This window comes from Prenolepis imparis, unplaced genomic scaffold (genome assembly GCF_030444845.1).
Source record: "Prenolepis imparis isolate NDT839.2.m4 unplaced genomic scaffold, iyPreImpa1.0 SCAF_15, whole genome shotgun sequence".
In the NCBI taxonomy this organism is placed as follows: Eukaryota; Metazoa; Arthropoda; class Insecta; order Hymenoptera; family Formicidae; genus Prenolepis; species Prenolepis imparis.
This window is the reverse complement of record NW_028141173.1, coordinates 5269207-5289099: the sequence shown is the minus strand read 5'-3', so window position 1 is coordinate 5289099 and position 19893 is coordinate 5269207. Positions and strand designations below refer to the sequence as shown.

At 34.8% G+C, this 19893-nt stretch overlaps 5 protein-coding genes across 11 annotated transcripts; 1 reads left to right on the top strand and 4 right to left on the bottom strand.

Annotated features, from left to right (window-relative positions):
- Positions 1-221: 221 nt before the first annotated feature.
- On the bottom strand, positions 222-2936 carry Maf1 (repressor of RNA polymerase III transcription Maf1). Its single transcript, XM_083055195.1, has 5 exons — positions 1914-2936; positions 1696-1845; positions 1239-1526; positions 929-1048; positions 222-838 (listed from the first exon to the last, which is right to left on the bottom strand). The coding sequence occupies exons 1-5, from the start codon at positions 1994-1996 to the stop codon at positions 766-768; spliced, it is 714 nt and encodes a 237-aa protein (XP_082911321.1). The 5' UTR covers positions 1997-2936; the 3' UTR covers positions 222-765.
- Positions 2937-3110: 174 nt separating this feature from the next.
- On the top strand, positions 3111-12885 carry Wdr59 (WD repeat domain 59). Of its 7 annotated transcripts, none has more exons than XR_014426942.1 (21): positions 3111-3344; positions 3668-3831; positions 3960-4009; positions 4175-4310; positions 4431-4644; positions 4726-4859; positions 4950-5099; positions 5191-5350; positions 5443-5522; positions 5605-5671; positions 5752-5960; positions 6036-6299; positions 6391-6541; positions 6604-6797; positions 7104-7240; positions 7319-7531; positions 7849-7975; positions 8562-8591; positions 9059-9213; positions 9277-9750; positions 12753-12885. XR_014426942.1 is itself a non-coding variant. In XM_083055166.1 (21 exons), the coding sequence occupies exons 2-21, from the start codon at positions 3781-3783 to the stop codon at positions 9748-9750; spliced, it is 2913 nt and encodes a 970-aa protein (XP_082911292.1). In that variant the 5' UTR covers positions 3111-3344; positions 3668-3780; the 3' UTR covers positions 9751-9821. The 7 variants fall into 7 exon arrangements, 6 of the variants coding, with proteins under 6 accessions (XP_082911292.1, XP_082911291.1, XP_082911293.1 ...); XM_083055166.1 differs by lacking the exon at positions 12753-12885 and having other exon boundaries at positions 7107-7240; positions 9277-9530; positions 9611-9821; XM_083055165.1 differs by lacking the exon at positions 12753-12885 and having other exon boundaries at positions 9277-9530; positions 9611-9821.
- On the bottom strand, positions 9959-13734 carry Ahcy (adenosylhomocysteinase). The gene is made up of 6 exons (XM_083055183.1): positions 13576-13734; positions 12760-12950; positions 11875-12216; positions 11282-11497; positions 10828-11054; positions 9959-10483 (listed from the first exon to the last, which is right to left on the bottom strand). Exons 1-6 carry the CDS (start codon positions 13601-13603, stop codon positions 10186-10188), a joined length of 1302 nt encoding a protein of 433 aa, XP_082911309.1. The 5' UTR covers positions 13604-13734; the 3' UTR covers positions 9959-10185.
- Positions 13735-15146: 1412 nt separating this feature from the next.
- LOC145946218 (leucine-rich repeat-containing protein 23) lies at positions 15147-16705 on the bottom strand. Its single transcript, XM_083055747.1, has 3 exons — positions 16346-16705; positions 15772-15949; positions 15147-15624 (listed from the first exon to the last, which is right to left on the bottom strand). Exons 1-3 carry the CDS (start codon positions 16685-16687, stop codon positions 15179-15181), a joined length of 966 nt encoding a protein of 321 aa, XP_082911873.1. The 5' UTR covers positions 16688-16705; the 3' UTR covers positions 15147-15178.
- Positions 16706-17582: 877 nt separating this feature from the next.
- LOC145946195 (uncharacterized protein CFAP97D2-like) lies at positions 17583-19041 on the bottom strand. Its single transcript, XM_083055718.1, has 2 exons — positions 18815-19041; positions 17583-17967 (listed from the first exon to the last, which is right to left on the bottom strand). The coding sequence occupies exons 1-2, from the start codon at positions 18890-18892 to the stop codon at positions 17740-17742; spliced, it is 306 nt and encodes a 101-aa protein (XP_082911844.1). The 5' UTR covers positions 18893-19041; the 3' UTR covers positions 17583-17739.
- Positions 19042-19893: the final 852 nt, after the last annotated feature.

Below are 19893 nucleotides of genomic sequence, written 5' to 3'. Positions count from 1 at the left end.
TTTTATTTTTTGTTTATTAACAATAAAAGATTGAATAAACGAAGAGAAAAAGAGAGAAAGAATATGTATTTACTCTCTTAATAAATTTAATAATTTTGTAGTTAAATAATATGTAAAATTTGGTACATAAAATTGCAGGTAGTGATTCATAATTATTTTGATTGAGAAATTGCTACAATTTTATTTATATATATATATATATATATATATAACAGTAGGTTTTATTATGCGCACACATTTTGTTCTCAAAATATATGTTTACAATACATTATATATATTGAGTGATAACGTAATTACATTAGAAAGAGCTAGAAGAGAGAATCTTTAGAGTTTGCTCTAATAAATTCATAAAATCTTTTGCACATAAAGAGATATAATATCTTTATATATATATGTAAGAGATAGTATCTCTCTTTTATAAAAAAAAAATTATTCTTTCTCACAAGAGATTTCGTTAAAAAGTATTAAAGATCAATATTATTTGATAAACTATGTGAACGTATAAGATATTTAGTTTCTAAAAATTTTTGCAATAAAGTGACTTATTACTTAGTAAGTTTACAGAAATTCTAAATTCTTGCAGTATTTAAAAGCGTTCTAACCAACTTATTACGAAAATCATAATGGATAGTATTAAGATTCAAAGTTACGTAGAGTTGGGAATAAACGAGTACTCATTTGCCATTATATGTCTAAAGAAAATCGTGAACTCGTAGGGATTGCAATCATATATGCATTCTTATATATATATACGTTTGATACGTTTTAATAACAATCCTCGTCATCTTCGTCCATAGCGAAGTCACTACCAACTCCAGAGTCCGTTACATAGAGAGGGCTGTAAAGCAAAACGAATAAAAAGCGTTAAGCACGTGCACAGAGTTAAAAAAGAAAATAATTTCTTTTTTCTAAAAGAGCGTACACTTACTTTATTGCTCTGCAGGTGAAAACTACGATACGTTTTAGCTTTTTGTTGTGGAATAAGTAATTAAAGGACCACAGGCATCCATCTTCTCCAAATGGATCTGACGCAAAGTCCGGATTATAACTGCAAATTGAATTCTTTCATTATTATGCTTTGATTTAATTATTTAATTATTTTTTATTTAATTATTGTTTTATATAATCAATCTTATATATAAATTTACAGCACTCACAATTTGATACAACGGCTCAAGATTACACAGTCTGTGTCTCATTTTGTTTATACTACAGCAAAGCAATCGTCGAATGTTTACCTGTAGATATCACATTCCTTCAATACTATCTCTTCATCGATAGCCGTCCAAAGAGAATCATGCAATTCGCGATAATGATCATTTGCAGTAGCGCTGAGATTGCTTTGTACCGCGTTCTTTACGCACTGCAAACTCGGTTCTTTGCTAAACTCTTCGCTCTTGGCGTCCGAGAAATCGTAATCCTGATTGAAGGTTGAATTTAACGTGGTGGTCAAATAAAACAATGTTCTTCTGTTGATAGTGTCGCACAGCGCAATCGCTCCCTCTTCGTCGCCGGAGACGCTACGACTGTGAAAAAAACATTGTATCAATATGAGACTAAATCATACAATGCAGGACGGTTTTATCGAAAAGTAAACATAATTAATGTGAGTTATCATCGATCGAATGGAATATTGTAACTTTCTATGTTTTCACTTGCAGATTTATGACAGGCAGAGATATATCTCGAAAATACCTCAAGTATCCCTGAGCTGGAGAAGTTCCTAAAAACGTCTGCGGTGGTGATAAAGCTTGCAAATCATGCGGCGTAACTCCCTCCTCCGAGTTGAATCGTTTGTACATCTGTTTATCATTGCCTGCCATTTTGCAAGAGTAACTTTCAATCCTGCAATGATAAAATTGCATGTAAATACTATCAAAATCGATTCGAGATAAGATTCGTGTTTATCTTACCTTGCAATTATCTTGCTATCTCCGGTCTTGATGGACAAGGCACTGTTTAAAGCTTCGAAACGCGTATTCTCCAACAACTTCATGGTGACAGTAATCGCGATCTCTCTGATTATTACAGACAACCGAGCCCTGGGCTGGAAATTGTTGTATTTAATCCTCCTTGACCAGGTCAACCTGCCCTTTACAATGTTGACATCCCGTGATCCGGAGAGAGACCTATCAGTTGCTCGCTGTCCAAGCGAATCTTGAATCGATTTTTCTCAGATTTTTTTTTTTCATCAACAATCAAGCCGTTCAGTACAGGCGAAATGTCAAAAAGCTTCTTCGACTTCGAAGACTTATCAAGTCGTTGGGCATCTCTTTTATGTATATGAAGATTCCTTTCCTCTTCGAGTGTACGAGATTAATCGTCGACGTAGTGATCTCCCCGGCTTGTTTACTGTACTTGCACATTACAGATAGCTAATCAAGGATTTGGGGAAAGGTGATCGAGTTCTAGAACTGAGTTCCGTGAACGCGAAAGAGAAAGAGAGACGCCCAAGGAGTAGCGAAGCGAGTCCTTGTCTTCGTACACTTTTCGTTGAAGAGAGAGAGAGATGGAGTATACGAAGACGAAACGAGAGGGAGCGAGGCAACAAACACCGCAAGAGACAAAGGCGCTCCGCCTTTTTTCCTCTACGATTATCGTCTCTTCGGCTCGAAGGTGGCACAAAACACGCACACGGACGAGGATTTCGACGAGCGATCTCACCGAAATCTCTCTCGCAGAGACGTAGATTTCTCAGCGGGAGATGGTGCGAGGACAGAGAGAGAAGAGAGAGACACAATAACTTTATGCGTAGCGTCCGCTACTGACGAAAACAATCCATAATCACGGACATTGTTGTCACTGTTGTAGTATCACGGTCACTGTCGAGATCTATTTCAGTATCGCCCGCAGCGGATCCGCCAAGCCTATCTTTTCTTCGTCGAAACTCGTCTCCCGCACTCGACCTTCCTCGCGCGCGAGCTTGACCAGTTTACCAACTAATTGCGACTCGATGTCAGCCAGACGCGTTTACTTACTGCGCACGTAAACGCAACGTATATATATATATATATATATATACAGCTGCATGTGTGTATACGTGTGTATACATGTATGTACGTGACAGAAATAGCATCGCGAGAGCGCAAGAGCTATCGTCCCCTCTCTCTCTTTCTCTCGGTCCTTCTCGCTCGATGAGAAAGAGGCGCAGCCAATCGCGTTACGTCAGTGCGCGCATGTGTGCGTGACGCGCTCGCGCATTTATGTATATGTGCGAGACCGTGACCAGTGTTTTATTCATCCGAAAACAGAGGAATATTGCGCGTCTCGACTTCGTATTTAAAATGAGTCAGCTGTATATTCAAACTTTGTACGAAGAGGACGCAAATAAAGTCACGAAAAGCGTAATTGAAGTCAATTTTATTATATTATTGAGAACTTTTGCTACTTTATCCGTATATGTTATTTCCCCCATATAATAGAATTTTGAAATTTATATGTAAATAGATTCAATATATATATATATATATATATATATATATATATATATATATAGAAAGAGAGAAAGAGAGAGAGAGAGAGAGAGAGAGAGAGAGAGTGCATGGATAAAAAGAATGATTAAACAAGTAATGCGTTAAATTTGATAACAAATGAGATATTTTTTCAATTTTCCTCAGATTATTTCGAAATATCGTGTATATGTATATGTGCGTTTTATATTGTGTAGGTGTATGTGATGCTTTCAACGCTGCGGCGCGCGCGTCAGATGCCTGTTTTCGCCACAAACTAACCTCGACGCAGGATGGTGAGGGAAATGACACAAGTTTGTTGTTAAAAAAAATGTCTAAACGGAATAGCGACTATGTGGTTACGGAGCACCGTGATTTACAGGTCAGTCTATAAAAAAAGCGACGATTTCTTTGATTATAAATTAAGTAGAACGCTGTTTTTATTATTATCTAGAGGAAAAGAGAAAATATAAATGTTTAAGTGTGATTTCCCCTTTTTTGTTACCATAGGCGAACACTATGGCTGTGGACGCGACCGGCAATTATGTTTTGTTAGCCGGGTAAGTGATAGATATCGTACTTTTTCGAAAATTAGTGCGGTTAATAATTATGTCCCACCCTCCTTTAATTACTGCACAAGCTAGAAACTAATTCCTTAAACTGCTATTAATGCGATAAAAATTATCTACATTTTTCATGGCGAGACTATTTTATTTTTAATTTAGACGCAGATACTTGGCAGTAAAACATTTGGACGAGGATGTGAATGCGGTGAAAAAGTTCCAACGACAGAGTAAATATGAAGTTGGCTCTGCTGAATGGAATCCATCTGATCTAAATAGTCACTTGTGTGCAATTTCTGTAAGATTTTATATATCTCTTTTATATAAATACATATGTATGTTGTCAAAGGTATATTATTTGAGGAAAAGATGCGTGTATTGTCCTATTTTATTTTACAGAATATTTGTTTTATTTTAGAGCAACACACGCATTGAGATATTGAATTTTAGCGGAGCAGGAGGATATGAATTGCAAACTACGCAGAGCCTGAAAGCTCACACTCGTGTGGTTAGCGATCTAAATTGGCATCCCAAAGAACCGGATATCATTGCCTCTTGTAGTATTGACACATTTATACATATCTGGGACCTACGTGATCAAAGAAAGCCATGTGTGTCTCTGTCTGCAGTTGGTAAGATGCTAGATTGAAGCATAAAATGGATGATTCTTTTTTGAACAAAAAATTTTAAGCATTTTTATATCTTCTCTATAGTGGGATCATCCCAAGTACGTTGGAATTCACTATCACCATACACTTTAGCCACAGCTCATGATGGAGATGTCAAGATATGGGATCAGCGAAAGGCAACAAGTCCTGTGCAATATATAACAGCCCACTTGACCAAAGTATACAACTTTGTTACATTTATAATTATATGTTATACTTATATCTCGAATAATTTTTGTGAGAAAGTATCAACATCAAAGTGATTTTAGATACACGGTTTAGATTGGTGTCCCTTTCAACAAAATCAATTGGCAACATCGAGTCAAGATTGCACCGTCAAGATCTTCGACATTGTCAATCCGCGCAGGGCCGAGAATATCTTGACAACGAATTCTCCCGTATGGAGAGCGAGATATACAGTAAGAATGCATATTGAATCCAGAATGCTTATTGTATTCCAGATATATAATGTTTATATGATACTCATGATATATTGATGAATTTTTACAGCCTTTTGGGGAAGGTTTAGTGACAATAGTGGTGCCACAGTTGCGTCGCGGAGAAAATAGTCTTTTGCTATGGAACACGTCGAATCTCAGTGCACCAATCTACACATTTGTAGGCCACACAGATGTTGTGCTCGAATTTCAATGGCGACATCTAAAATTAGGTATTATAATTCAAATGTGTGTTAAAAAAATTATTCAAAAAAATTTTAAGATATATGTACATTGTTACAATTTTATTCGTACTTGCTTATAGAAAACAGCGAATTCGAACTCGTTACATGGTCCAAGGATCAGTGCCTAAGGATATTTAAAATTAATCCATTTATAAAGAAAGTAGGAATATATTCTCTTGATACGATTTCATGAATTGTAAAAATTGCTAGGATAATAGTAACGTTTCTCTTGCCATTTTCAGTTGTGCAGTAATGGTATGGACGATGGTCTGTCAGTCTACAGCCAGTATTCTGAGGAGAACAATCTAAGTATGTATATGGGATTCACAGTCAAGAGACGTCACAAGATTATTTCTAACAAAATTTTAACGCAACGTATGTCTTTATAGGAACTCTGCAATCTGTTCAAGAATTGCAACTTAATGCTTCTCAGAGCGAACCTGAGATAAATTACATAACGGCTAAAGTGAATGAGCCTATACCGCAATCTGAAACTGTCAATCTTCCAGACTATTCCAAGAAAGTTTCGTCTCCTACCCAGCCAAAGAGTTTGCAGCAGGAGTTTTCCCTGATAAATATGAATATACCAAATATAGAGGTAACTCGAGAGAAATTACTTTACGCGAGATACGAATTGATGAAGCGACTAACGCGACTTGGCGTTTCGTTCCAGGTAAACGCAATGGACGCGACGGAGAGGAGCTGTACGATAACCGCGTGTACAAAGAACTACAATGTGATATTAAAAGTAAACTTCCCCGTAAATTATCCGTACAGCGCGCAGCCTACCTTTCAATTTTGTCCCGGCACATCGATCGACAACGCGATGATGACCAAACTGCTGAAGGTTCTCACGCAAACCGCTCAGCATCGCGTCAGGAAGAACAGATCGTGCCTGGAACCTTGTCTTCGGCAGCTAATTATAACTCTGGAACAAGTAAGCAAGTTTTGTATTTTTTTATCGAATTAATATAGTAATAAAAAAACGTAGTGTAAAAATATTGATCTTTATTTGTGCTTGCTCACAGATGTGCAAGAAGGACGAAGACGAGAGCAGTCATTTGGCATATCACATGCAGGATAACAGCACCTTTCTGAGCTCGTCCAATATCTGTGCAAATTATCAGGATTCTTATATACCGTTTCCTAGAACGTCTGGCGCCAAGTTTTCCTGCGTAGGTGCGTATATCGCTTCTCAATGTTTGACTTTGATTGAGCGCGTTTTTCTCGATTTTGTACAGGTATCCTCGTTTGTTTCGGGCGTCCCTCGTACACGAGAAGATCGTTGATGAAACCGGAGGATGCAACGCCCAGGGCACTTTCCGCCTTGGACAATAGCATTGGTAATGGCGAATCTTTTATGCATATGTATCGAAGTTCCTACGTCCCAACCAACGACAATATGTCTATCAGCTCGTATTACTTCCAAGATCGGGTAAGGTATATTTGAATCGAAAAAATAAGAGTGGTATAAATAGAATTATAAAATTATGAACTGATAATATTGATTCTCATCAGTCGTAAGTGTAATGAGAAATAAATTTAATAGAATTTCTTGCTATATATTTACGCATTAATTAAAAAAAAAAAATCTTAAATTGTGAAAAGTTTTATTTCATAAATATAAAATTGAATAAAATTTAGCAATAACATAATAATAATTTACATCACTCTCACTTGAAATAAGTTGCGTATATGTTATTATTATATATAATATGTGTAATTACAATTCTAACATTAGCAGAAAGATCGACGTGGATTGCATGGAACGGGTAGAATGCACGATCGATCGTATTTTAAGAATTATCACCCAATGGTGATGATATACGACGTATCGTCGTTATTCTTCGTTAATAAGGAGCTCGCCGAGAAATACACGTGAGTGCGATGATTGTACATAATGTTCGAACACTTTTTTAATAAGTCTGCGAAAATATTTTATTCCTTTCTTTATAGAATCAATACCGCTGATATTCCTGCCATGTGTCAGTATAACGCGAACGTGGCTGCTACGTTGGAACGGCCTGATTTAGTTCAAACTTGGTGTTTAGCTGGTTTAATTATTTCGCAGCCACCTGCCGAGCAGAATTCTTCTCAATCGAGCCAGTCTTCTGATATCGACGCTCCATGGCCTTTACATCCTTGGGGCCAACATTTGATTCATTCTCTGTAAGCAAGTCGTTAAGTATTTGCGTGATTATTTGTCATTATATATTAAAACTACATGCATTTATTAAAACATATATATATATGTATATAAGCTGTGCACATATGGAGAAGAACATTAAATCTGTATGATAAATTCAATAATATTTTTATAGATTAACACTTTCTTTTTTAATCAAGACAGATATAAAAGTCGAAAAGAATTAAAAAATTTTAAAAGGACTTAAAAAATACTTTAATTATATATATATATATATATATATATATATACATATATTAGAATTGTAGCTTTATCGATTGATTAATTAATTTCTGTTTAGAATACAACATTATGCTAACCAGTCTGATGTTCAAATGGCTGGTATGTTGAGCTGTGCACTTAGCTACCGATCGGAGAACACGGACGCCGCACAAACCAGGCTGACTAGCAAATCCGTGAACGTCAGTGTAAGTATGTAATTTGTGCGAATAAGAAAAGTGTGCCATGTGTTGAATTTTTTTCCTAATGTGAAGCAGCACTGATATCCTGCAAAGTTGATGAGGGAGGGATTATGTATATGTATATGTTCAGCAGTCACACCTTCGTCTTCTATTCAACGTATGCGTTCCTCATATATTTAGTAAGAAGAGAGACACCTTTTTATGCACAGCACGTGTCTCTTTCTTCCGATGCATGAGGGAATATGTGATGTTTTGTATTTGGTCATTTGTAATTAATGTTTGATACGACGGTATGGTATGCATATTTAATTGTAAATATTAGCAGATTGAAATATTGAGAGCTTACAATTCAGACTATGGGTTAGTTTAAAAAGTGTTTATAAGAGAATCTTAGAATCGCTTACAATGAATAAAATTTTAATTTGATGATTATTATTATGTAATATATAATACTATAAAAAATATATTATATAAAATACTTATGCTAAACAAATGTATTATATAAAATATACTATACCGATGTATCTTTTATGTCATCTATAATTATGCATATATCATAGCTAACGATATAATATGTTACGTTTTGTTATAGAGGCTTTCCACAGGAAAATGGTGGTTAAAGGTAAGATCTCTGAATTCTGTTCACAAAACAAAGTGTTCTGGTTTTCTCTAGGACTCTATTGTATGATAGATATTTTACATTCACCTCTGAGCATCGGATTGGAAAGCGTCACTATGCCACACATGCAGATTTGCTCGCTGCGCCTGATTAAAATCTGGATACATACAAACCTTTACACACTTGTGCAAGTGTGATTGATGAAAAAAAAAGCACATTAACACGCGTATCGCTTGTAGCAAATCGCAGTTGGTGGTTAAACAATGTGTGCTGTTTGCTATATTTAATTAGGCCTATATTTCATATAGATAAACATTCTGCGAGAGCTCACATATTATTCAATTAATGATAATCTCAATTACAGAGGATTTGTATACAAATATTAATTAACGTTAATATAAATATTAATAATATTAAGATAATATTAAGATTTGTACACAAATTGTGAACCTATTTTATCTGATTCGTAGCCTGGTGGTTCGCCTTATCACACGATCCATCTAGCAGACACCACGATGGAGGGATGGAATTTTCAGAATCTGAAGCAACACCGATCCAACTCGTGGTCGGAATCGCTCGATGATTTGAAAGTCATCGACACGTTCGGGGACTCGAAGAATATTAAGTAAGTTATATAAAGCCAGACACAAATTAAGTATTTTTTTAACCGAACGTATCTCGTTTATAGATTGCTCGATGAAAAATATACAGCATTGTACGACGGTTACAAGAAGTCATACGCCGAAGCATTGCACAGATGGGAGCTGTTGGATGGTCGGGCGCAGGTATTGAAACATTTAAGCGCGTCCCCGTTCGACGTACAGAAGGGCGTCGACTTGCAGAACGAGTGTCGACTCTGCGGCAAGATCAGCCAAGGTCCACAGTGTGCAAACTGCAAGGGATTGAGTTTTCAATGTATCGTATGCCACATTACAGTCAGAGGTTCGTATCAATTATAACAAGTAATAAATATCTTGTGATTGTGTAAGTTAAAATTAAATCGATCTCGTTCAAAAATCTAGGTGCGAGTAACTTCTGCATGTTTTGTGGTCACGGTGGACATATCGAGCACTTAGCTGCATGGTTCGCTAAAGAGACAGTATGCCCTACTGGTTGCGGCTGTCATTGCCTGCAAGAGAACTCGATGCTATTTAAAATATAGGTAATGTAGGTGAAATTGTACATAATCATGATCTGTGATAGTTATTGTTATGAAAAAAAAAGAACACATAATTTTCTTTTGTTTTACGTATTGATACGATATCATTTTATCAAATTGCTTAAAAAGTAATATACGATAAAGAGTGAAAATATGAAAGAAATAGTAAAAAGTGATAGTTACGATCAAATAATTGAAAACAGAACTAATGTTTGATCCCAATTAAATATTAACAAATTATTATTATCAATCGACTCTTTATCATAGGAGATTGTTACAAAGAGAGACAAGAATGCATTAATTAATCAAATACTGTATAAAATAGATGATGTTATCAATCTTAATTTTACAAAAAAAAATTACTTGTATAATTATAACAAGGACAATTTATTATACGATGATTTATCGCAAGTCTTCTCACTCGCGAGTAATATCGAACTAATATCGATAATGATCGGGTTTATAAGGTCCTTCCACAGACACGTCTAGGTATTTAGCTTGTTCCGGCGTTAGAGTTGTCAACTTTACGCCCAGATGATTCAAATGCAATGCGGCGACTTCTTCATCCAGCTTCTTCGGCAACATGTGCACGCCGATCGAATACTGGTCCGATTTTGTCCAGAGTTCGATCTGCGCGAGCACTTGATTTGTGAACGAGTTGCTCATGACGAAGCTCGAGTGGCCCATCGCGCATCCCAAGTTCACTAAACGACCCTCCGCGAGTAGTATAATATGCCTAAAATATGAGCGATATGATTTAATTCATTATTAGAAAAGACATTCATCTTTGATTTTACAATCGTAAAGGCTGTGTATAATAAAAGGAAAAGAAACAGGAAATAGAGAACAGTAAACAAGAACATAACAGGAAATAGGGAACAGTTCAATATAAAACATATGAAATGTAATTTAGTAACGCAGAGTAAAGAAATTTCAGCACTTTAGCTGTTCCTCTATTTTGCGTTACTAAATTATATTTCTTATGTTTTATATTGAACTGTTCTCTATTCCCTGTTCCTGTTTTCTGTTCTTTATTCCCTATTTCTTATTTCTTTTATTGTGCGCAGTCCTACAACATACCTGCCGTTCTCCAATCTGTATCTGTCCACTTGTGGTTTTATATTGGTCTTTTCTGCAGCGTTCTTCTCTAGCCACGTAACGTCGATCTCACAATCGAAGTGTCCTATGTTGCAAACGATGGCGTCATTCGGCATATTTACAAAGTGTCGACCCACTATGATATCCTTACATCCTGTAGTAGTCACGTATATTTGGCCTTTCGTAGACGCTTCGTCCATCGTCGTCACCTGAGAATTAAGACAATGAGAATGTAATAATGATTTAATTGATGATTTGCAAAATTGCATGACTTTGAATTGAAAAGAAAACTTTTTATAAATCTATTTAAATTCGCGATATGGCAGTTTTCAATGTTACATTCGCATTTAATTTTTTGACTTATCAATCTTGTGTCGCATAATTAATGGTCGAAATGAGAATTTGATATAATTTTTTTAAATCGAATTTCTTTTACCTCGTATCCTTCCATAGCTGCTTGAAGCGCATTGATAGGATCGATTTCCGTGATAATAACGCGACCTCCGAAAGCTCTGAGACTCTGCGCGCATCCTTTGCCGACATCTCCGTAACCCGCTACCACGCACACTTTGCCAGCGATCATGATGTCGGTGGCTCTCTTGATGCCGTCTATCAATGATTCTCTACATCCGTACAAGTTGTCGAATTTGCTCTAAAAATAAGACCAAGTTAGTTAACTTTGTTGTGTTATTACATTTATATTCATTTTAATAATTTTTATTAATTTAATAAAATTTTAGTAGATTTCTGAAAAATATTATCTTCCAATAAAAAATCTAATGTGTCTATTTTATCATTATATTGCGTCAGAATTTCTTCAAACGGAAACGATTCGCTTATCGTTTGCTTATCTAAGTCGTCGCTTCTATCACACTATATAATTACATTTATTATCTCAACTGACGCAAGTGTAATGACTATTTGAATCTAATCGCAGATTACATTATCATTTTTTAATATCATTTAAATTTAATTACTTCCTCATATTTGATCATCAATAAACTTGCTTATTCATAATCTTGCACGAACCTTCGTGACAGAGTCATTGACATTAATCGCTCGCACTTTGAGCAAACCCTCCTTCAACATGCGGTAAAGATTATGCACTCCGGTGGTGGTCTCCTCGGATATGCCGCGACATTCCTCGAGATACTGTGGGTACTTGGTATGCACGAGATTGGTCAGATCGCCACCGTCATCGAGAATCAGATTGAGTGGCTTACCGTCCCGGAAGACGAGAGTCTGCTCTATGCACCAGATGTACTCCTCGTCGGTTTCGCCTTTCCAGGCGTACACTGGTACTCCGGTTTTCGCTATGGCTGCTGCCGCATGATCCTGGGTGCTGAATATATTACAGGACGACCATTGTACCTGTGATAAGGATAATTTCGTTTAATTTCCAAATATTAGATTCTTGGATGAATGTGTCTTTAGATATATCGACAGACTTTTATAAGAAAATTTATTCAGTTTCTTCTTTATATATAAATAGAAGCTGCGACTCAAACATAGTAAGCTTAAAAAGATTTAAGTAATAGTAATATTATTAAAGCCTTTGTAAATATTCTCAAGTTAACGGAAATGTGTACAAGACTTTTTGAAATGCAAAATAATTTTATTCAAATATTTTGCATTTATATCTACTTTGCTGTCAAATCTTCCAATGACACAAGAAAAAGGTTATCTATCCCATTATCTATTCCACGCAGATTCTATAAAAATACAGATTATACAGTAATCTCATCTGTGACGTCACATTTAACTTTATCTGTTCTTTAATACATAAGCAAAAGCAATTATATAAGAAATTTTTCTGCCGTAATTATGATTAGATATTTACGTCAAGAACTATTATGTATGCAAATAAAGTCATTAGAACGTTTCCTTAGAAAAGTTTATTTTTTTAGAGCTCACCTCTGCACCGAGTTCTACCAGAGTCTCAATTAGCACTGCGGTTTGTACAGTCATGTGAAGACAGCCTGCGATTCGTGCTCCTTTCAACACTTTCGATGGTCCATATTTCTTCCTGATCGCCATGAGTCCAGGCATCTCATTCTCCGCCAGGGTGATCTCCTTGCGACCCCATTCTGCCAAGGTAAGGTCAGCTGTCGAATAATCAGAAAATTTATTTTAAATAAATCAGAAAATGTTTGTCGATAAGATATAATCAGAGAGAATTATATTTATACATAATTATTTATGATCGTATATTATCATATCATATGTTGTGTGACACATATGCATATATAAAAAAGTTATTAGGGGAAAAATTATATTAGAGAATGGAGAATAATTAAAAAATAACATGCTAAAATATATAGAGCGACGCGCACAAAGAAAATTTGACAAATTATTTTACTATCACAAAAAATTTACGTCACTGTCATTTTTTTAATTATATTAAAATTATCGTACTATTATTACATATAAATTTTCGGGAATATAGAAAACACTGGATTTCAATACACTCCTTTTAATAAACCGAAGGTCAGGTATTTTGCAGTATATATTTTTGCGCGAGAGGATTTTATAATAATCACAGTTTTTACATGCGGCAAATCACTCAATGATACACATCGAACACGACATCTCGCTCGTCATCCCGGAAAAAGGCGAGCAGTTCACATTATTCCGCGACACGAGTGCGAGCACGTGTTCGTCCCTCGTGTCTTGCGTCGCTGTCGAAACTTTCACGTCACTCGTAATATTTGTCACTCATTCATCGCTTACCGACTTTGTACGCGGGTTTGTTGGACATGGTGATGTGCTTCGATGTGGTAAATTCAATTCGGCGGCTGCAAGTCGAGTGAGAGCAAAAGTGAGGAGAACGCAAATATATCGCGTGTCTACGCGACCTAACCTATGCTTGGAATGCGGCGATGAAAGTCACGCAGGCGCTAGCGGTCACGTGACCCCAGTCCCCCACTCCCCGTCGGCGCGTCGGCGCTACGCGGTCACGTGACGCAGTCCCCCCACTCCCCGTCGGCGCGCAGACGCTAGGCAGTCACGTGACGCAGTCCCCCACCCCGCAGGCACGCCGGCGCGAGGTGATCACGTGACGCATTCCAGTCTCTCGTTCTCAGTCTCTCCGATGTGGCGCACAAAGCGGTCACGTGATCGCAGCTCGAATTTACCGCGCTTGAGTTATCGTCGCGTCCTTTACCCGTGAAAGTGCTAAGTGCCGCGACTCCGAGGAAGGAAAGGAAAAGCACCCGTATTACAGGTACTTGTACATTTATTCGTGTCTGTAATGAGTGATATCGATGTTATTATTAGCGTCGAATGTTATCTGTCGTATCACATCACGTATTCACGAATTATATTGCGATTCTCATGTCGAGAGCGAGATAGATCGCTTGGGCAGCCATGTTAGAAAGAGAAAAGAGATTAAGATATTTTATTGTCGCGGATTTATCTGTCTTACGTCTATTAAATCGGGAAAATGGTGATTGTGAGACTTTTTTAGCGATAATAGCTCATTTCTACGTATAGCTGGGATAAATTCCGTGTTCGGATAAGAGATATTTACTGCTACAAATGCGCGATAATGAAATAGTGATGTCCTTTTCTATTGCCCTGTAAAAATTCTGTCTTGCACGATTGCTAATATTTATGACTACTTTTGCTAATCACGCAATTAATATCAATTTTCGAAATTATATAATAACTATTTGTATGATACTTTCATTACGTAACAATCTTTGCGAAATTGTTACGAATTTTTTTTGTCGCTACCTAGAATTATCTTGCGATATAAATATGTAAACCGGCGCATTTGAATTTTCAGACGCCATTTGATCTTTTTATCGCGAGATGGCCCTACTTGGTCATATGACGTATAGGCAAGGTGTCTCAAAAATATCAAATATCAATCACTCATTCAATTACTTATTCACTCACTGATATTATAATTCTGGTTTTTTTAAGAAAGCTAAATTTTTTAAAAATAGTTTATTCTTTATTAATATTAAATAAAAACTTATAGGAAACTATTTTGGCATAATTCACTTACAGACATCATAGATTATCATAATTCTAGTTTTTTTAAGAAAGCTAAATTAAAAAAATTGTTTATTCCCTATTAATATTAAATAAAAATTTATAGAAAATTATTTCGATATAATTTAAATTGCATGATTTATATTGCATAATTAAGAGAAAATCTATAATTATAAAATCTATTTTTTTAAATAAATAATAATCGAAGAAAAAATATAATTCTTAAAACAATTGAACTGCAAAATTATATATCTTCTAAAGTACTCGAGAACTTTAATTTCTTCATTTTGCATTTCTATATATTCAATTAAATACTAATATTCTCAATCTCTCATTAATCTTCCAAATCGAAATATGTAAAGTCGTATCCTTCGTTGTGCATCTTTTCAAGTAATTCCTTCGCTTCGTTTCTCTCTTGATCCGACACAAGTTCCTGATCGATTCTCGTTAATCTCGGAAGCATCGCCAGAACAATACGTCTGTATTTTCTTCCCTCTTCTTCTTGTTTGATTTTTAATAAAAAGGGATTATGTTCAATGAAAAGCATTTTCAGATTTTGTAAACAGCTTAGCTTCGTCAGCTCTGAAATCTTCGAGATCTTGTTATCCCGCAGATCTATGTAATCCAAGTCGCGACAATCGTTAGAGAAACCGTCCAGATTCGCGAGCTTGTTACTTTGCAAGAATAGCGTGTTCAAGTATTGTAAATTTTTAACATTTTCAATGTTCTCGATCTGATTATGAGCGAGAGAAAGCCATCTTAGATTGAAACAACAGATCCCTTTAAAGAGTAAAGAAATTAAATTGATTTTGATATAATTATTCTGAGACGTTAAATTTCTAGTTTTTGCAAAGTCTGAAATTCTGTTCATTCTACTGAATTTCCAACTTAGGAGATAAATTTTTACATTTTTTTTACTCGTTTTACCAGTCATAGTAGTTAATGCATTGTCGCGTAATTCCATGGTTGTCAAGTTCGGAAGTTCCTCAGCCTCGAAGGCGACGGTGCTAATAAGATTATGATTTAGCTCCAGTTCCTTGAGCGATTTGTGCGAAATGACAGACGTACCAGCATATGTCAGTTTGTTCCCGCTCAAGATGAGTTTCTGCATTTTTTCGTAATCGTTTCATTAGGATAAATCTGTCGCTTCGTACACTGAGAGAATTTTCTCTTAGAATTTACCCTGAAGATCGTGGTAATCGTGGGACAATATACGGTATGGAAAGAATTTTATGAGAATTTCTCTGATTAATATTTATATAATAATATCTATCACAATAAAATATAAACGTGTTTAATTAATTTTACTAAACTGCATGGTAAAATTAATCAAACGTATTTTATATCTCGTTGTAATAGATATTATTATTTTTATCGTGATAAATATTAATCAAAGAAGTTCTCATAAAATTCTTTCCATACCTTTTTATCCCACGATTACCCATGATTTTCAGGGTAAATTCTAAGAGAAAATTCTCTCTGTATGATGCTTCATGTTTACCTGTAGAGAGTTCATCGGCTTTAATTCTGCGCTAGTCAAAAGGTTGTTACTCGCCCGCAATCTTTCTAGATGCATCATCGTTTCGAGCACTCGGAATGCCTCTGATGTCAATTTATTTCCTGATACGTTTAGGTGACGAATGTACTTGAAGGACGGTATCACTCTCACATCCGTTAGATTTTTGAACGAAACATCCAGTCCCACAAAAGCATAGGTGTTCGCTGCAGTTGTTCCTAAAGTCTTCAAACACTCGTTGGCTTCTTCGTACGTCAGGACGCGTGATTCGTAAATCTCGCTTTCCTCTTCCTCCGAGTAGTTTCCTTCCTCGACAAATTTCGCCATTTTTTCCAGTTAATAGAGTTAAAGGAGCGAAATAACTGAGATCTCGCACGTGTGCGAATTCATTTATAGCGATTGACAAAAAAATGTTTGATCTTCGCATGTAAATAGAAGAGGGTTCAAATTACAAAGCGGTAGAACGTAACGGTTTACAATGTTTATCACTTTGGCAGAAACTTATCCTTGAAACTTTGTCACAGTAATATGTAAAAGCTGTAATTTTTACGTTAATTAATATTAAAGACTGCTATAACCGTGAATTGGCAAAATATTAATTAGTATTTATTGTGATTACGAAGTTTATAGCTTAATTGTGATATTTTTTTTACAAGTAAAACTTTGCAATAATTATAAATTTATGTATAATATATAAAGCTGATTTACAATAATATATTAATGTAAGAGATACTTATATTTTTTATCGTCGTTGAATAAAAAAGCCGAGTAGTCGCAAAATCTAGCCTTTTTTTGACAATTGATGACATATATCGATATGTATCGATTTCATTTTCAACATGCATAATTGCAACAAGTATCAATTTGTGATTTTTAATAAATTTACAACTTGATTTAATTTAATAAATTTGTTTATGATATAGTTAATAAAATTAAATAAAATATTTGATACATAATGCAGAATTATTTTATATTTTGAAAAAAATTATAAATATTTCATAATTTATACGTTTAGAAATATAAGTACATAGGAAAAAAAAGAGAATTGAATTATTTAGACAGCTCATTTTGCAAACGATTCACCTTGTCTTGCAATTTTAAAATAGGCAAAAAGACAAAAACGCAATTTTAGAAATATTAGCAAAAAATTTATTAAAATTGTATGCAATAGATAATCACATGTAACTCTTTTGAAATAGAAAAAAGACTGCTACAGATTAAAGATTCGCGTTTAAAATCGAACAAACAATTGCATTTTACGTTACACTATTTTTCTATTGCAAATAAAATACATAAAAAATACAAGCACATGTATATAAAAAAATCACGAATATTATAATCGAGAAAGCAAAGATATCTCCCGTCGATGTCTCGTCTCTCTAACGAGTCCTCACGCATCTAGATTCCTGCCACTGGACCCGTTGAGTGTCCTCGGCGACCCGTCGCTTCCGGTGCATAATCTCGCGAAGTTTTTTCAATAGGATGAAATTGTCCCTGAGAATACGCGCTTGACGTTCGCGCTCTAATTGCAATCTTTTTGCGTTGAACGAGACGTGAGGTCTGTCCTCCGGAGGTTTCACATCCACGGTCGGTCTGGCTGTCTTTACCTATAAAAATAATAATATATACATATGATCGTAAATTAATAACTTATTGTCAGAGAAAAAGTAATAATTAATTCATATACAATATACTATATATATATTATATGTGAATTAAATATAATTATATAAAATTTCTCTATCTTATAAGATATAGCACAATTATATACATCATATTAACAATTTTTAGCTATCATATAATTCATATACATATAGTATATCTATGAATTAAATATATAATTATTTTTAAAATCTCTTTACCCCTGATATAAATAGTATAACTAGAGAGATACATACATCGAGAGAATTTTCTCTTAGAATTTATCCTGAAAATCATGGTAATTGTGGGCAATACGATATGGAAAGAATTTTATGAGAATTTCTCTGATTAATATTTATCACAATAAAAATAATATCTATTACAATAAAATATAAAACATGTTTCATTAATTTTACTAAACTGCATAGTAAAATTAATCAAACATATTTTATATTTTATTGTAATTATTATATATTTTATTGTAATTAAGATATTATTTTTATTGTGATAAATATTAATCAGAGAAATTCTTGTAAAATTCTTTCCATATTGTTCCACGAGATTACCATGATTTTCAGGATAAATTCTAAGAGACAATTCTCTGTGTGTATATTAATAATACTTAGCTATTCTCAAATTATATTTTAATGTTATTCTGCAATTGCTTTTTCTGCGAAAATGTTTGAGATTTTATTGGATTCTCGGAGCTTTCGAGAGTGCAATGAAAGAAACATTGATCGATAAAATATTGAGTAGAATGCATTAAGAAGAGAAAGAGAGACGGATTTAAATTTATAATTCATGAATACTCACTCTAGAACGATGACTCTCATACGCTCTACGTCGCCAGGAAGGCTCGTTCTCGCATAGTGTCCTTCCGCGGTTCGACATCCTCCATATTTGATCGCGCGAGGATGTTTACTGTATATAGCGCAAGTTTCCAAGTTTCTCTGGCAACGGAAACGTCGTGACGATATCGATCTTCTCCGTCGCGTTTCAACGTGCGAGAAACGCGTGGATTTTATCGAAAATCGAGCATATTACTCCAATTAATAATATTTGGATTGGAAAAGATAATTGGATTTTTTCTTAATTTATTTAAGAATTAAAAAACAATTTTTTATATAATGTGATAATTTGTAGATAAATATTAATACACTGTCAAACTACTGTGATAAAATTGAGTTACATAGTTAATTAAATTTTTTTTCTATATATACTATTATAACTGTGATTGTATAAAATTTCCACACATGTTTAATTAGAGTTTTCTAGTTAATGACTAAATTGAGATCGCAATTTTAGATTTGACGTCCAAAAATCCCAGAACGTAAATTCCTATGAGTTGTAAATTGAAGAGTCAGGATTTTAACATTATTCGTACACATACATATATAGATACACGTATATTTATGTAAAAATGAGAGTGGAACTAATCTTTTGAGAATAGAAAAATGGATCTATGTCGACCCATTCTTTATCCTTCTTGCTCGAGCAACATTTTACGCAGTCAACTGCGTGTCATTATATGCTCCCATGTGCATCACGCGTGTATTTTCTCCCTTCGTGTCGGGATGTTACGATTGGCGAAACCGCTGGACCAATGATGCACAACGAGAGGCGGAGATTTGCTCCGTGAAATTCCTTTCATCACGCTTGATATTCATGCGAGTATCACGCGAAAAGCGACTCGTACACAGAGAGAATTTTCTCTTAGAGTTTACCTGAAAATCATGAGAATTTTTCTGATTAATATTTATTACAATAAAAAATATTTATCACAATAATAAAAGTATAAAATATGTTTGATTAATTTTACTAAAAGTATAGTAAAATTTACTAAAAGTATGGTAAAATTTACTAAAAGTATGGTAAAATTAATCAAACATATT

Coding starts and splice junctions, on each gene's coding strand:
- Maf1 (XM_083055195.1), bottom strand. CDS start 1,996: ATGAAGTTGTTGGAGAATACGCGTTTCGAAGCTTTAAACAGTGCCTTG. Junction 1,846..1,913: donor GATAGCAAGATAATTGCAAG/GTAAGATAAACA, acceptor TTATCATTGCAG/GATTGAAAGTTACTCTTGCA. Junction 839..928: donor TTCACCTGCAGAGCAATAAA/GTAAGTGTACGC, acceptor TTTGCTTTACAG/CCCTCTCTATGTAACGGACT.
- Wdr59 (XM_083055165.1), top strand. CDS start 3,781: ATGTCTAAACGGAATAGCGACTATGTGGTTACGGAGCACCGTGATTTA. Junction 3,832..3,959: donor CGGAGCACCGTGATTTACAG/GTCAGTCTATAA, acceptor TTGTTACCATAG/GCGAACACTATGGCTGTGGA. Junction 7,241..7,318: donor GAGCTCGCCGAGAAATACAC/GTGAGTGCGATG, acceptor CTTTCTTTATAG/AATCAATACCGCTGATATTC.
- Ahcy (XM_083055183.1), bottom strand. CDS start 13,603: ATGTCCAACAAACCCGCGTACAAAGTCG. Junction 11,498..11,874: donor TCAATGACTCTGTCACGAAG/GTTCGTGCAAGA, acceptor TCTTATTTTTAG/AGCAAATTCGACAACTTGTA. Junction 11,055..11,281: donor CAGCTATGGAAGGATACGAG/GTAAAAGAAATT, acceptor CTTAATTCTCAG/GTGACGACGATGGACGAAGC.
- LOC145946218 (XM_083055747.1), bottom strand. CDS start 16,687: ATGGCGAAATTTGTCGAGGAAGGAAACTACTCGGAGGAAGAGGAAAGC. Junction 15,950..16,345: donor AGCCGATGAACTCTCTACAG/GTAAACATGAAG, acceptor GAAAAAATGCAG/AAACTCATCTTGAGCGGGAA. Junction 15,625..15,771: donor TGCATTAACTACTATGACTG/GTAAAACGAGTA, acceptor TACTCTTTAAAG/GGATCTGTTGTTTCAATCTA.
- LOC145946195 (XM_083055718.1), bottom strand. CDS start 18,892: ATGTCGAACCGCGGAAGGACACTATGCGAGAACGAGCCTTCCTGGCGA. Junction 17,968..18,814: donor ATGAGAGTCATCGTTCTAGA/GTGAGTATTCAT, acceptor TTATTTTTATAG/GTAAAGACAGCCAGACCGAC.